The sequence below is a fragment of the Hemicordylus capensis genome, chromosome 8 (genome assembly GCF_027244095.1).
Source record: "Hemicordylus capensis ecotype Gifberg chromosome 8, rHemCap1.1.pri, whole genome shotgun sequence".
NCBI lineage: Eukaryota > Metazoa > Chordata > Lepidosauria > Squamata > Cordylidae > Hemicordylus > Hemicordylus capensis.
This window is the reverse complement of record NC_069664.1, coordinates 27,623,442-27,638,654: the sequence shown is the minus strand read 5'-3', so window position 1 is coordinate 27,638,654 and position 15,213 is coordinate 27,623,442. Positions and strand designations below refer to the sequence as shown.

The 15,213-nt window shown below is 45.3% G+C and overlaps 1 protein-coding gene across 7 annotated transcripts in view; it reads left to right on the top strand.

The window, feature by feature from the left end:
* The first annotated feature begins 6,695 nt into the window (after window positions 1-6,695).
* The window catches only part of TBCEL (tubulin folding cofactor E like), a 29,291-nt gene continuing 20,773 nt past the window's right edge, over window positions 6,696-15,213 (top strand). The window contains exons 1-4 of one of the 7 annotated variants that reach the window (XM_053269139.1): window positions 6,995-7,039; window positions 7,150-7,217; window positions 11,503-11,614; window positions 14,515-14,664. In XM_053269139.1, the coding sequence (XP_053125114.1) occupies window positions 14,532-14,664 (133 nt within the window). In that variant the 5' untranslated portion in view covers window positions 6,995-7,039; window positions 7,150-7,217; window positions 11,503-11,614; window positions 14,515-14,531. Of the gene's footprint in view, window positions 6,767-6,895; window positions 7,040-7,067; window positions 7,218-7,271; window positions 8,303-11,502; window positions 11,615-14,514; window positions 14,665-15,213 lie in introns of those variants that run through there. The other 6 variants (XM_053269142.1, XM_053269140.1, XM_053269144.1 and 3 more) reach the window with 6 other exon arrangements.

Genomic DNA, 15,213 nt, shown 5'->3' with positions numbered 1-15,213 from the left:
AAAAACCTGTTTCTCTAAAGCCTTCTTCTCTCTAGCCAGCCTGGAAGTCATTTAATTCGGACACTAACTGAAATTGCCTCTTTGCAAGTAACTGGTTCATCTTTGTAACGTATTTTCAGTAGTAATATTGCTCTAATCAATTCTCTTGTCCCACTGTACCCGTAAATCCCCAAATAAAAACTTACTTTATTTTGAACTCCAACCTCTCTGACAGTTCACTGCCCCGGGACCAAAACTTTGCACAGACATTATTCTGACAAGGGATTGCTCCACTTTAGCTCACTACTTCCCAAACACATTTAGGGGTGTTCACCCTAGCGCAGTTCCATTAACACTTCTCAACCCTGGGTCCCCAGATGATGTTAAACTCCCATCATCCACAGTAGCCAACATCCACTGTGGCTGGGGATAATGGGAGTTGTAGTCCAGCAACATTTGGGGATCCAAAGTTTGGAACCCTGTTATAGTGGGAAGGTAAATTGGATAATTAGTTGGCCAGAGCTCTATTTGAAACTGGATTCAGAACTTATTAGTGGCAGGAGAATGTTGGGGACCTGCAGTTGTTGCTATGCATTTGAATGAGTGCGCTACATTGCCATTGTCCCCATCCTGGAATGCACATAGATCTCTGACCACCGCCCCCAGCCACCCTCAGTGGCTCCCAATGAATTTGGAAATGCTCAGAACTCAACTGGGTTGCCACATCAGGGCAACATGGTTAATGGGGTTATTTTGCACCTTGAACTCCCCTCTTAATCCTATGATAAAGAGTTCTTCCTTGCCGGTTATTAAAGCTCCAATTTCATTTCTCATTATTAAATCATGAAAACGGGCAAAAATGTTTAAATTAAGTGAAAGGAAGAGAGATTTGTGGAAAGAAGATTTCTTTGAAGAATTGACGAGTCTTCTCCAGAGGAAAGAAAGATGCAATTTGCCAAGAAGCATATGTTTATTTTTCTGAAACCATCTCCCTGCCTGTCATTCCATGTTTTGGGTTTTTGTTTTTGTTTTTGTTTTAATTAAGATGTGTGTCTTTGAGGAATAGGTAATTTAAAATTTGTGATTGGCCCTGAAACCTTAGAACATGGATTATGAGTGGGGAATAAATATATAGGTGATAAGAAAAGGCATGGTGAAATGAGCATTGTGTTTTTGTAAAACATTGTTGGAATGTATTCCTAGGGTTGATAGAGGGAACATGAATATTCCATGTAAGTTTTATTGGGCACAGAGTGTGAGGGGCGGGGAAAATGTGGAAGAGAAGAGAGAAACCGGGAAGAAGAACACCTAGGAAGAGAAACTGGGGGCAGTTCCAAGGGTAACGGAATCAGACATGTGACCACTTTTGCAATGACTGCAGCCGTAAGCAAACTTTCAAGTTAATACCATATGAATAATACTCACTGGCAAAAGAACATCTCCTACTATAAAGCCATATTTCTACAGAATCTATAAATATTATAGATAATGAAGCTGTTCTCATGAGCAGCCAAGAACGGGATAGGGCAGCTAAACCCAGGCTTGGCTGACCAGGAAAACTGGCAGGAGATGAGTGCTCGTGCCAGTGTTGTAGAAACAAACTGCAAACCCGCTTATGGAACCCACCGGTTAACCGAGGTTAGGGGCACTTTTTAAAAGGCACTGAAGACCTATTTGTTCATTTTAATTAGATACTGTTTTAATAGTTTGATGGCTTTTAATAGTTGTTTTAAATTTTAAATAGTTGTAATGTTTTAACTTTTTTACTTGTTTTTATTGTTTTAACCGCCCAGAGACTTGCGTTTTGGGTGGTGTATAAATATGTTAAATAAATAAAATAAATCTGGAAAAGTTTAGGCACTTATGTATAAATAAACAAAACAAACAACGGCCAAGTGATAACTATTCCTGTTTTGCACACATGAAGCTGACCATTCCTGTTCCATGACCAAATTTTATTCTCTAGAATACAGTGGCTCTTCGAGTATACCGGACAAGGTTTCTGTACACATAGTGCCAACCCTCCAACCAAATCTTTAACTGTCGGAAACAAGAATTACAGGAAAATTTTCTATTGAAATGTCAGCTAACAGGACATGACAAGCAAAGATGAATTCCACTTAGTCTTTGTGCCTTGGCAATTGTGAATGGCACAGGTGAACAGTGCAAGTGTGGAAACATTGCCTGCAAGGAAGTACCAATTTTGAGTGCAACAGGGGTTTCTTAATCTCTCTAAAACAGATACCAGAGAAATACAAACAGACAAATGATTTCTAAAGAATACAGAAAAGACAGCAAGGGAGTCAGAGGCATGCAGATTAAGTGTTTTTTAATGGGAGCTTGTTAGGTCAATGCTCATTTAAAGTGGGCAGCTGGTCCTAGATAATACCAGTGTAGAATCCAAGGGAAAGAGTTGTGGGATGAAAGGACAAAGCAGTGGAGTGGAAGCAGGAATATTAATAGTTTAATGAAATAGATACTATGCACAGAGAGGCAAGTGCAGACTGCCTTCTCCGCGCTCTTGCTGCTGGCTGTTTGTTAGCCCCACCTCTACACCTGGACTACAATCCAAGTAACTAGAGCCCCATTCAAACGCTGGCCTGGATTAAGGAATGGGTTAACCAAAAACACCACAATATTAACAAGGCAATAGCGCAAAACAAGAACACATTTCCTTTGCATTCAGGAAAAATCCAGTCCATTTCTTACCTTGCCTCCAAGCAAGTGGCCTAACAGTTTTAGCGGTGTTTGCTTGTGGAAGCGATGTCAGGAGATGGAGACGCCAGGACTGGAGGCAGGAAGCGTGGAGAGTCAGCAGGGCTACAAGTTGGAGCATCTCTTTGGGCAGTGGAGGGTCCCCAGGTCCCGGAGAGGCTCTGCCCGTCCAGGTGAGCCATTGGCTCTCCTCAACAGGAAGGGTGAGGAAAACATCCTGTTCAGTCTGGGGCTTCGCTTGGGCCATCGCACCTTCTCCTGGCTCTTGGCTTGACTCCCTAGGGAGTCTCTCTCTAGTTCCTACTTGACAATTCCCTACAGCTCAGCTATGACAAGTAGGGGAGGTGGTGTCCAAATCACCATTCTTACATGGCCTTGATCGCTTTAGGGAGTGAGTGATGCTCTTGTTGCATCGCTGGATACCATGCCATAACTTTCATGAGGAGCAACAGCCACCGTCACTGAGCCAAGTGAAAGCCTTCACTGCTGCCCGATATAGGCATTTCCCATAGTCTGGGAAACATAGCAGTGGGGATTCGAACTGGCAACCTCTAGCTTGGTAGTCAAGCCATTTCCCCGCTGCGCCGTTAGGTGGCTACCATAAACAGCTTACAAATGTAAATTAAGAATCTTCTATTAACAAGCTTTTTTTACCAAGTAATTATACATAAAGTTTGGACTAGGACTATCCCCTTTCACTCACATAATTCACTGGGTGACTTTGGGCCAGTCACCTACTTCCCAGACTAATCTGCCTCACAGGGTTGTTGTGAGGACAAACACACACCAGGTACATCAGGGATTCTCAATATTGGGTCCCCAGATGTTACTGGACTTCACCTCCCATAATCCCCAGCCCCAGTGGTCTTTGGTTGGGGATTATGGGAGTTGAAGTCCAATAACATCTGGGAACCTAACGCTGAGAATCCTTGATGTACATCACTCTGGGCTCCTCAGAGGAAGAGCAGGATATAAATATGAAATTTTATTTATCCCCCAGCAGCTGCAGGAAATCCGCTGCTTTCCCTCTGGTCCCAATTCCAGCAAAAAATCAACAGGTGTTCCCCCGCACCATTCTGCCTCCTTATGCCAGGAAAATATCCATATGCTTAAGCATTTCCTCCTCTCAAGCAGTTTCTAAAAGGCACAGGAGACTTGTGGGGAAGAAAAAACATGGAGATAGAAGCCTTATTATAACAGAGGCTGGTGGCTCTTTGAAATTGGCATTGCCTCCACCTTTTTATCTTAGGAGAATTTGGATTGACTTGTGTATAGGCCTGTGTTATTCCTGTACGCTTGCTTTTGATGTATTTTTCTTTCTAATTTAGAAGGAAAACGGCTAAAGTTATCAATGAAAAAAAGAAAATGCAAACGTTGGTTTGTGTTGGGGGGAGCGTGTGCGTGCATCAAGAAAGGGTATTGTTTTGACTATACAGAGAAAGGGAACCAGTTTTGAACGCAGGGAGCTGCCCAGCTGGCAAGAGTAATCCACGGTGAGCTGTCAGAGCGCCCTGCTGCTGCTGCTTGCGGGACTGATGCAACTTTAGGATTACATGTGTCTGCCTGCTTTCCGCCTGCTTTCCACCTGCTCTGCCTGGAACTAAACACATCGGTTGTTTCTCCATAGAAGGAAGCCTGACCCTGTGAAGTTGCCCCTCATCGTCTTAATATTTGGAGCGTGAAATAACACAATAAAATGTAATCGCTATGTGTGAGAGCGCATACATAAAGGGCGTGAAAAACAAACCGCGCAGGATTCCACAAGTCTTTGGTTCTGCGGGAGAATAGAATCGAGACACAGAAGGTGATTAAGAGGATGGATGACTGACAAAACAGAACTAGAGACGATCCGTCTCTTAGTTTTGTATGGCTACATTTTATACATTCTTGTGGTAGCAAGCATGACTTGTCCCCTTAGCTAAGCAGGGTCTGCCCTGGTTGCACATGAAAGGGAGACTAGAAGTGTGAGGACTGTAAGATATTCCCCTTAGGGGATGGAGTCGCTCTGAGAAGAGCGTCTAAGCTCCAAGTTCCTTCCCTGGCATCTCCAAGGCAGGGTTGAAAGAGATTCCTGCCTGCAACCTTGGAGAAGCCACTGCCACTCTGGGTAGACAATACTGAGCGAGATGGACCCATATACTAAGTATATGGCAGCTTCCTATGTTCCTATGATGTATAGATCACACAGTCGTTTGAATCTAGGTTTAATGTGGGTTACCAACATTTGCATGATTGTGTGAACCCATGCCAAGGCGAGAATCTCCTATTCATCTTGGGCTAAAAACTACCTTGGTGTGGTTCACTTGATCATGCTAATAGTGACCTACGTTAAAACTAGATTTGAACAACTGATAAATACATTATAATCCATCTTTACTGCACAGCAGGATATAACTATGACACCAGTACGTGTAATTTGCTATTTGCTATTATGTGCATCTGATGCACAGACAGAATATTTGAGAATATTCCCTTCTGGCTCTTTTTCACTCGGGGACCCTAGACTGTGCCTGATGCGGAGACAGCATTGCAAAGCAGGCAACAAGACACGTTTTATTTTATTATTTTTGTTTTATGTTTCAAATGAAAATGAAACATGAAATTCAGTGTGTTGTTTTGTAATGAATTGTTAGCTGAACATCGTTTTTTCTAAATGCAATGTTGCATTTTTATATTTATTATTGTTTGATGTTTGATGTTATTGTTTGTAAACCAGTCTACTGTGAAAATGCAGTCTATAAATAAAACTTAACACAAGCCTACACGTGTCGTCACAGACAGAAGCCTTATTGAACTGAAAGAGTCTTACTCCCAGGCTGGTGTGTTGCATTTTGGCCCAAGAACCCCTCCAAGCAGAGTAGAATCAGTAAAATAAGTATATAAAACATGTCTGGGCAGGTATTTCCTAGTCAGGGAAGCAAGACAAAAACCACTTGAGTGTTCTGGGATATTCTGTCAGAAAAAGCCATTGAATATGCTGAATAACTATGATATATTAAGGGAGGAGAGCTGGTCTTGTAGTAGCAAGCATGACTTGTCCCCTTAGCTAAGCAGGGTCCGCCCTGGGTGCATATGAATGGCGGACTTGATGTGTGAGCACTGTAAGATATTCCCCTCAGGGGATGGAGCTGGGAAGAGCAGAAGGTTCCAAGTTCCTTCCCTGGCAGCATCTCCAAGATAGGGCTGAGAGAGATTCCTGCCTGCAGCCTTGGAGAAGCCGCTGCTGCCAGTCTGTGAAGACAATACTGAGCTTGATAGACCAATGCTCTAACTCAGTATATGGCAGCTTCCTATAGTTGTGCAAGGCAACGCTTGCTCTGGTTTTGTGGTGTCTTTTAATAGCTGTTTTAATGTTGCTTTTTATCATTATTTAATGAATTATTACTAAATTCACTCCCAAGGAGAGGAGCCTTTTCGGTGGTTGCACCCCATTTATGGAATAGCCTCCCCAGTGAGGTTCGCCTGGCTTCATTGCCTCGTACTTTTAGACAGCAGGTAAAGACCTTTTTGTTCACCCAGGCCTTTTAAATTCAGGTTTTTAAATTCATCTTTTCAGATTTTATCTGATTTTTAACTAATTTTAAAATGAGTTTTTAATGCTGCTTTGTATTGTATTTTATTTACACCTGTTTTGCCTGTTATGATTTAATGTGTTGTGTGTTTTTATTGTATGCATCTGTGGTGAGCCTCCCAGAGAACAATTTGTTCGGGGGCAGTTAACAAATAAGGTGTTATTAATTAATTAATTATAATTAATTAATTGTTGTTAATTGCTGCTGCTGATGATGCCTGGTATCATTGCTTTTACTGTGAGCTCCTTGGAAGGCAAGCAGGAGGGATATAAATGCAGCAACAACAACAACGATTTATCTTTATTGACTGCATGTATTGTTTGGAAGGGAAGTCTCTGTATCCAAGGCTGAACAAGGAGCCAGCCCTGAGGCCTGTCTTTTGGCCTCAGGTTCAACGGCTGCCCGGACACGACGTTCCAGAACATTCCATCATGGGGCACGGCGGGAGTGGGGGCTTGTCCTGCCCTGGCACCCGCCCGAGGCAAAGGCAGCATCACAAGGTCAGGCATTATGTGGCGCTGATTGGTGGGGCGGGAGGGAGAGGGGCGGGGCCACTGCGTGGCAGAGTCACATTATTATACCCCGACGCCCCTCCCTGAGGAGCTCTGCGCGTAAGCGAAGGGAGGGGGCGACGGAGAAGCGGGAAGACGCGCGGGCCAAAAAGGGCCGTTTGGCCCGCAGTGCCTGCTGGGAAACGTAAGCTGACGCTGCTGCTGCCGCCGCCGTCGCGGTGGAGCCGCTGTGAGCAGGCCTTGGGCGAAGCCGTCTCCATGGTAACCGCTCGCCTCTTCCGCCTCGGCTCTCACGTGACCGGCCTGGCTGGGGAAGTCACGTGATGTTTGATTTCTTTTTCTCTCTCTCTCGCTCTCTCTGCCCTCCCCAGCAAGCTGTTTCCGGGTCAATGCAGGACGCGGCGGTGGCCGGACGGGGAGCGCAAAGCGGCGGGGGCCGGTGAGAAGGGGGGGGGAGTTGAGAAGGAGGAGATCCGCGCGCAGGGCAGTGATGGGGGGGAAGGCTGAGCAGACTAGCCCAGCCGCCCCCCCCCCCCGTCCTCAGTCGAGGCTTCCCTTAGACCTGCCACCCTTTTCGGAGGTGGAAACTCAGGGGTTAAATTGAAGGGGGTGCAGCGTGTCAGGGCCAGAGGGTTGCATGGAGCCTCCATGTTCAGAGACAGTCTTCCTTGGAAATACTAGGTGCTGCTGGGGATGGGGGAGCAAAGGGTAAAGGCAGGGTTCTTCCCTTCTTCCCTTATGAGCTCCTTGGAGCTCTGGCTGGTCTCTGGGGAGGCTGGCCTTGATGGACCTTCGCCCTGTTGGTTCTCTTGAGCTTCTTGCATGCTGTGATAGCTGAGAGTGGGATCTCTGCTTTCAGAGGAAGGCTGGCTCTTGAGACCAGAGACAGGGGGTTGCCTTTGTGACCTGCTGATGAGCTCCCCTGTTTTCTCTTGGGATGCTGGGACCTCTGCTTTGATATGGCATGGCAAGCCCTACGGACCAGGGTCATAAAGTGAAGCCAGTGAGAGATTGGAATTCCTAGTCTCCCCTGCTCCACTAGTCTCCTAGTGGTGAGCTCCTTGGAGGCCTCTGGGTAGCTTCAGTTATGACCAGGATGCTAGATTAGATGGACCTTTGATTGGCTCTACCAAAGCAATTCCTGTGCTCTTATTGGCCGTCGTAGTTAGGACTGGGGCTTCCATATTCAGAGACCGCCTAACTCTGAAGGCCTGATGCTGGGAGAGATGTGGAGATGGAGTTATGGCCTTCATGCCCTGCTGATGAGCCTCCTGGAGGCATCCAAATAGCTGCTGCTGGAACCAAATGCTGCTCCAATCCAGCAGGGCAGGTTTTCTATTCATAGAGTGGGGACAGTCAGTCTGTGTGGGCAGTAGGATGCCACAAGTGTCAGCACTCGTGGACCTTTAAGTAGCTTCCTTCTACAAAACACGTGTATCAGAGCAAGTTATTATACCACAGCATTGAAGGAGGTGAGGAAAACCAGCAGCTGCCAGATCTGCCTCTCTTACGCAGTGGTTGAAGGTAGTCACAATCTTTGTTTATGTGGTCATCTTATGTGTGACTACAAAGAGCATCGCTTGCTGTTGGGAAGAGATCAGTGAACGTACACATGCATACCTTCCCCCCAGAATGTTGTCGTGGCAATCGAGGAAGACTTTGTGCTTCTAGCATTGACCCAACTTGACTGTACTTAGGCCCAAACTCTTTGTGTTAATGAGTAATAGCATCTGGTGGGGCATATACTGTGGGTCCTTGGCTGAGCTGATCTGATACCAGTGAATTCTAGGTGTGGTAACATATTTTTAAAGTGTAACTTCTAAAACTATAATGCATACCAAACAAAATTAAGGGCAGGGGGAGACCATGGGGTTCCAGGTTTTCAATATTAACACTTGGACTTTATAGTAATCACGTGGCTGTCATTACCTTTTCATCACAGAGCCTGTCTAGTTTGCTAAGGTGCTTGACGGTTAAATTTAAACATTGACAACCTGCCTGCTTTAACTTTAGCTGCATTTACTAAGACAGTAATCTAAAGAATTGGGAATCCGTTGCACCCAGATTAGAGGAGAACTACTATTTTGTGAAAGTGGCAGTTATACTCTTCTCCCCCCCCCACCCCCATGGTGAGAGCCTTATAGAAATGCTCTGTGAAGCTTGCTTGCTCTTATCATCAGGAATTGGATGGATAAATGCAATTCGCTATTTGCTGCTCTCATGCATTTCACATTTACATCTCCCCAGATAAAAATAAAGATAATGCAGTCTTCTTTATCATGTATCCACTGCTCAAATGGTTATCCTCGCTTCATTTGCTTAATAGTGTTGAGCAGGTTAATTAACTCAGGAAGTGAACAATCTCCAAGCAATTGGTACTATTCTCCATCTTAAGATTTTAACTTCCTGTTGATGTTTCTATACTACACTATGTTATGGAATCTTGGTGCCTGCCAGACATCATTATTGGACTGGTATCCTTGATCAGGTTTTTGACTTACACAGGTGACACAGTTCCTTATCTCATCCATCCTCACAACAGCACGGAATTCTGTTGCCACTCTTCCCTCCCCCAGTATAGATTTATTGTCATTTGAGTTTTTGAGATAAAGTGATTCAGTAAGCCTGATGATCAATACATAATGCCTTTGTAAGTCTCAGCAGCAGCAGTTTGTGTTTGACCTAGAGAATCCTTTCATGTCTAATGATTTCACACAACTTTTTTTGATTTTTATTTCTACATCCTTTCCTGTTTTCCCTAAAGTGTACCAAAGTGCAGTCTGTGCACGTAGAATGTAACATTTAATGCTAACTTATTTGATCATAAAGAGTTGAAATGGCTCAATTAAACAAAAAATTGTTTAAAAGCGAGCATTTACAACCAAATCCCAAATTGTTGATGCCACAGAACAAGGGATTTGCTGGTCGAATGACCATGACAATAAAGATTTTGATTTGATTTTACAGAACAAGGGAGGACAGCCAATCTTGTGGTAGCAAGCATGAATTGTACCCTATGCTAAGCAGAGTCCAACGTGGATTGCATTTAGATGGGAGACTACATGTGAATGCTGCAAAATATTCCCATTAGGGGATGAGTGGTGGAAGAGCACCTGCATGTTTATATGCAGAAAGTCTCAGGTTCACTCCTTGGCATCTGGCAAAGACCCCCCTGCCTGCAACCTTGGAGAGCCACTGTCAGTCAGTGCAGACAGATGAACCTATGGTCTGGCTTGGTATAAGGCAGCTTCCTGTGTTCCTCAGTGTGTAGAATGGGGCCTACCTACACAGGCAGGCACCCACAAATATCCAGCCCCCTAGTGAGCAGGGCAGCTGGTGCCAGAGTGATCCCCTCCCTGGAGGTCTTGTTTCCACTGCTTTTCTCAGGAATGTAAATAGCGGGGGTCCCCACCAAGCAGTGGAAGGGACTCTTGTTGTTTCTTACTTTCTCAGTGCCCCAGCACAAAAGAGAGAAGACCCCAGATGGCTGGACTAGGACCGGGGAGACCTGAGTTCAAATCCCCATTCAGCCATGAAACTTAAGTATGTAGTACACCGCTCTGGGCTCCTTGGAGGAAGAGCGGGATATAAATGTAATAATAATCTGCTGTCCCAGAGTACTTGGGGAAGGGGAGATTCTAATAGCAGGGTATTGGCATTGTCTTAATGTGAACTTCCAGAGGCATCGTATTGGTCATTGTTGGAAGCCAAATGCTGATCTAGATGAACTTTGGTCAGATCTGCAAGGCAGTCCATACCAGGAGGAACCCAAGATTATCGGTTTGTTGTAAACAGCCCAGAGACTTGTGTTTTGGGCAGTATAGAAATATGTTAAATAAGATATTAATGTTTTGGTTCATATGGTAATGCTAAACTGTAGTTTCGTGCTTTGAGAATGAAGCTCTGTAAGCCATGGGCTCAGTATGTCCTGCTTCTTGCATTCAAGAGGAAGAGATTTAAAGCTCACACTTCAGAACAAACCACAGCTCTGTGTTCTGGACAAAGTTATGAAACTGCAGTTTGTTCAAACTATAGCTCATAAAAATAGATCAGAGTCTGACTGATTTCATATCCTGTTTTGTTAAGGAGAGCTGGTCTTGTGGTAGCAAGCATGACTTGTTTCCTTTGCTAAGCAGGGTCCACCCTGGTTTGCATTTGATGGGAGACTACATGTGTGGGTACTGTAAGATATTCCCCCTTAGGTGATGGGGCTGCTCTGGGAAGAGCATCTAGGTTCCAAGTTCCCTCCCTGGCGGCATCTTCAAGACAGGGCTGAGAGAGATTCCTGCCTGCAACCTTGGAGAGGCCACTGCCAGTCTGTATAGACAATACTGACCTAGGTAGACCAATGGTCTGACTCGATATAAGGCAGCTTTCTATGTTCCTAACTAACTATAGCTGGAATAAACCACAGTTCCCTGGATTCAAATGTAGCACAGAACTATGGATTGTTCAAAAGCAGGGCCACACAGCGACTCCCATCTTCCCTGACTATTGGCCACTGTGGCTGGGGATGGCAGGGACTGTAGACCAACAACAACTGGAGGTCTGAAGTTGTGCAGCAAAAATGGAAGGTTTCAATTACAGAGTGGTGGCAAAACATGTGAGCCCATCATTCAGAGGCATATTCTTATAGTTCATGTACATTTTAGAGTTGTCTTTGAAGCTGATCTTGCTACTTACAGTCTCTTGTATTTCCCCCCAATCTCTTCATCCCCCTGCAGTGAATTACCGTAAATGGGATTGTAATGTTTCTCCTCTGAAAAGATGAAGGGCTGAGTGGATTCTTTTGGGATTCATACCTGTTAACCTAGGGAAGAGCTGATGCCGAGACCGGTAAGTGACCCCTTCTCATTGGCATGGTCCAAATGATAACACAGAGAGAGAGAGAGAGAGAGAGAGAGAGAGAGATTACAGTATCCAGCCTGACACTCTTCACAAGAATTAGATGTTTGTCATATATTAACATAAAGAAAAATAACATATAGGACTGCAACTCTTAAAAGGTTTCATTACGACTTGTAAAATGCACCACCCAATTGTGCCCCCCCACCACTTCAAAATGATTCTTCTAGTCATATGCAGGTATAATTGTGTAAAACTCATCTGGTTAATTAACTGAGATTTCTGTAATTGAGCGACAGCCCTACAGATACATCTCCTGAGCTTTGATCCCATGTTAATCTCAAATTTGTCATTGTCAGTTTCTGTGCAGTCTGCTGCATTCATGTCCACTTAGCCAAGTGTTTTCCAAGCTTTTGACCAATGAAGCATGCTCTCCTTGGCTCTCTAGACCCAAATTAAAACTGGAGGTACACTCCACTCTTACACCTGTAGAGGTTTATATCTAGTGTGTGTAAATGAAACCCTTGGAGAAAACCACTCCCTATCTTTGAATGTATTAAGCTGCCTTATACTGGGTCAGACTCTAGGTTCATCTAACTCAGTGTGGTCTACACTGACTGGCAACAACACTCTCAGGGCTCAGACAGGGGTCTTTCCCACATCTGCTTGAAGATATCAGGGATAGGGATGTGCATGGTTTCTTCGGCACCGGCGAGGGTAGACCTTTAAGGGCGGGGGAGGGTGCGCTCACCCCTCCTGCTGCATATCCCCCGCTGGTGCTCTGTTACTTTTAAGCCTCTCGGGGCAGCAGTGTTCTTCCCTGCTGCCCTGTTTTCGTCATCGGCAGGAAATGGCCAGAAAAAGCAAGCACGTGTGCACCCGCAACGGGCACACACGTGCTTGCTTCTTCCGGCCGAATGACAAAAACGGGGCGGCAGGGAGGAACACTGCTGCCCCGAGGGGCTTAAAAGTAACGGAGCACCGGCGGGGGATATGCGGCGGGAGGGGTGAGTTCACCCTCCCCCGCCCTTAAAGGACTACCCCTGCCGGTGCCAAAGCACTGAAATGGCCCCCGGAGCCAAAACGTTTCGGAAGCTTTCATAATGGCCTCTGAAACGTTTTGGGCACAAGCCTAACCAGGGACTGAATCTGGGGCCTTCTGCCTACAGAGCAGGTGTAAAGGTTTATATTAACAGTAAGCCATGGTCCCATCACCAAAAAGACATACAGAGCTGCCTTCTACTGGGTCAGATGCTTGGTTCATCTAGCTCAGGGGTTTCAGACTGGGGAGTTCCCAGCCCTACTGGAGATGCTGCTAAGGACTGAATCTAGGAACTTCTGCAAAGTGCTATCACTGAGCTGCTGCTGGTCCCCTGCTTACTGTCTGTGTGAGTAACTGTTCTGGGTGTGTCTTTTCTGTGGGCAGGTAATGCATGCATGCTCGCTTGCTCTCTGCATGGGGAGTGATTGAATTCTGTAATCACACCCAAAACAGGTGTAGCAGAATTTGCCTGCCCCACAAATAAGCTTATTGGAAAGAGGGTAGAGCAGTGAATCATGCAGAGAAGCAGCAAGCAGACTCCTGCGTGGATCGGTTTGTTGAGTCTACAGAAAGGCCTGCAAAGTTTACCTGGTCTTCTGTAGGACAACTGGGGAACAGACAAAAAGATGAACTCCAGTACTATATTTAAAACTTCAGAAAAAGATGACTGTTTACAATAATGAAGCTGTTAATGAATGTGTTGCTTCTTATAGAAGGTTATATAAATCTGATTGACCTGGAAGACAAGATGGTGAAATTTTTCCAAAAGCCTTAACTTGCCCCTCATCAGAAGTGAAGACAGATTAGAATTCTCCCATCAATGCTTGCAAAATCTACTAGCCATCCAGATCATATGACTGTTGGGACCCTGCCTGTCCCCAGCTGGAGAGGCAGAGTTTTGTCTCACATTGCACTGAGCTTTGGGACACCTCTGCAGCACATCTTTGGGGACACTCCCATGGCCTCCTGCCCAGCTTCAAGCATTGGAGGAGGGCTGTGGTTTGTTTGTGACCTTCTGGGGACTTCTGAGGCACTTAGGGTATTTCCAGTGCACAGCACAACATGGACAGTTGGTGCTGAAATGGTACCTCTTAAACACAGTGCAAGCATAAGGAGAATCTCCTGCCCGGTTCCAAAGTCAAAATCTCAATACATTTTCCAGAGACAGTCAGTATGCTCACTGTGGAGAACACATTTACATAGGAAACTGCCATATACTTAGCCTGACCCTTGGTCCATCTGGCTCAGTATTGTCTATACCAGGGATTCTCAACGTTGGGTCCCCAGATGTTATTGGACTTCAACTCCCATAATCCCCAACCAAAGGCCACAGGGGCTGGGGATTATTGGAGCTGAAGTCCAAAAACATCTGGGGACCCAGCGTTGAGAATCCCTGGTCTATACAGACTGGCAGCAGCTTCTCCAAGGTTACAGGCAGGAGTCTCTCTCAGCCCTATCTAGAAGATTCCAGGGAGGGAACTTGGAACCTAGATGCTCTTCCCAGAGTGGCCCCATCCCCTAAGGGGAATATCTAACAGTGCTTTCATGTAGTCTCCCATTCAAATTCAAAACAGTGCAGATCCTGCTTAACGAAGGGGACAATTCATGCTTGCTATCATAAGACCAACTCTCCTCCTGTACTAAGGAACCTTTTGCTCACAGGAGCTGTTGATTTATTTCTCAGCAAGCGCAGCTTAGGAATTACTGGTCGCCAGTCCTTAATTGTAGAAACAGACACTTGTTTGTGTTTACAAATAGCCTTCTTCAAGTAGGACAATTGCTTCAACCACTTGCTAGTGTAAGAGACAGACTTGATTTTTCATTTGTCTTTCCCCCTCTTGTACTATAGAATTTCAGGAAGGGACCATGGATCAGCCCAGTGGGAGAAGTTTCATGCAAGTTCTTTGTGAGAAATACAGCCCTGAAAACTTCCCGTATCGCCGTGGCCCCGGAATGGGCGTGCACGTCCCAGCCACACCTCAGGGCTCACCTATGAAAGGTAGACTTCGGCCAGTATTTGGTTGATTCTTCTAATGTTTCAGGGAATGTGGTTGAAATGTGAGAATTGAAACTGGGGCGTGAGGGTCCTTATTCTTTCTTTTCTGCAGCTATGTTATAGGTTGGGGGTGAGGGAGAGTGGGAAAGAAGCTGGGCCCAGGTTTACTTCAACATAAAGTCCTCCACCTCCAACACACACACACAGTCATTTTAAATTACTGTCAGGTTGATTTGTATTGCAACCATCCCCAAAGGGGGAAGAACAAGGAAGTTATTTGGGTGGAAATGACCGTAACTGAATTTGACAGAAAAGAGCAGAAATAAGTTGAGTCAGTCAAGGACAAAATGCACCATATGTCACTCAAAATTAACCACAACTGAGTCACCTTAATAAAACTTTCAGACTATTTTCTAATGTCTCTATTTGAATGCTGAGAAATGATAAAAAGGACATCTTGACCATGGGCCCAGCTGCATCTTTTAAAAGCTAGCATCCAAATTAATACATGCCGCAGCAGCAGATGAGTCACCTCTGATCGGGTGTGCAACT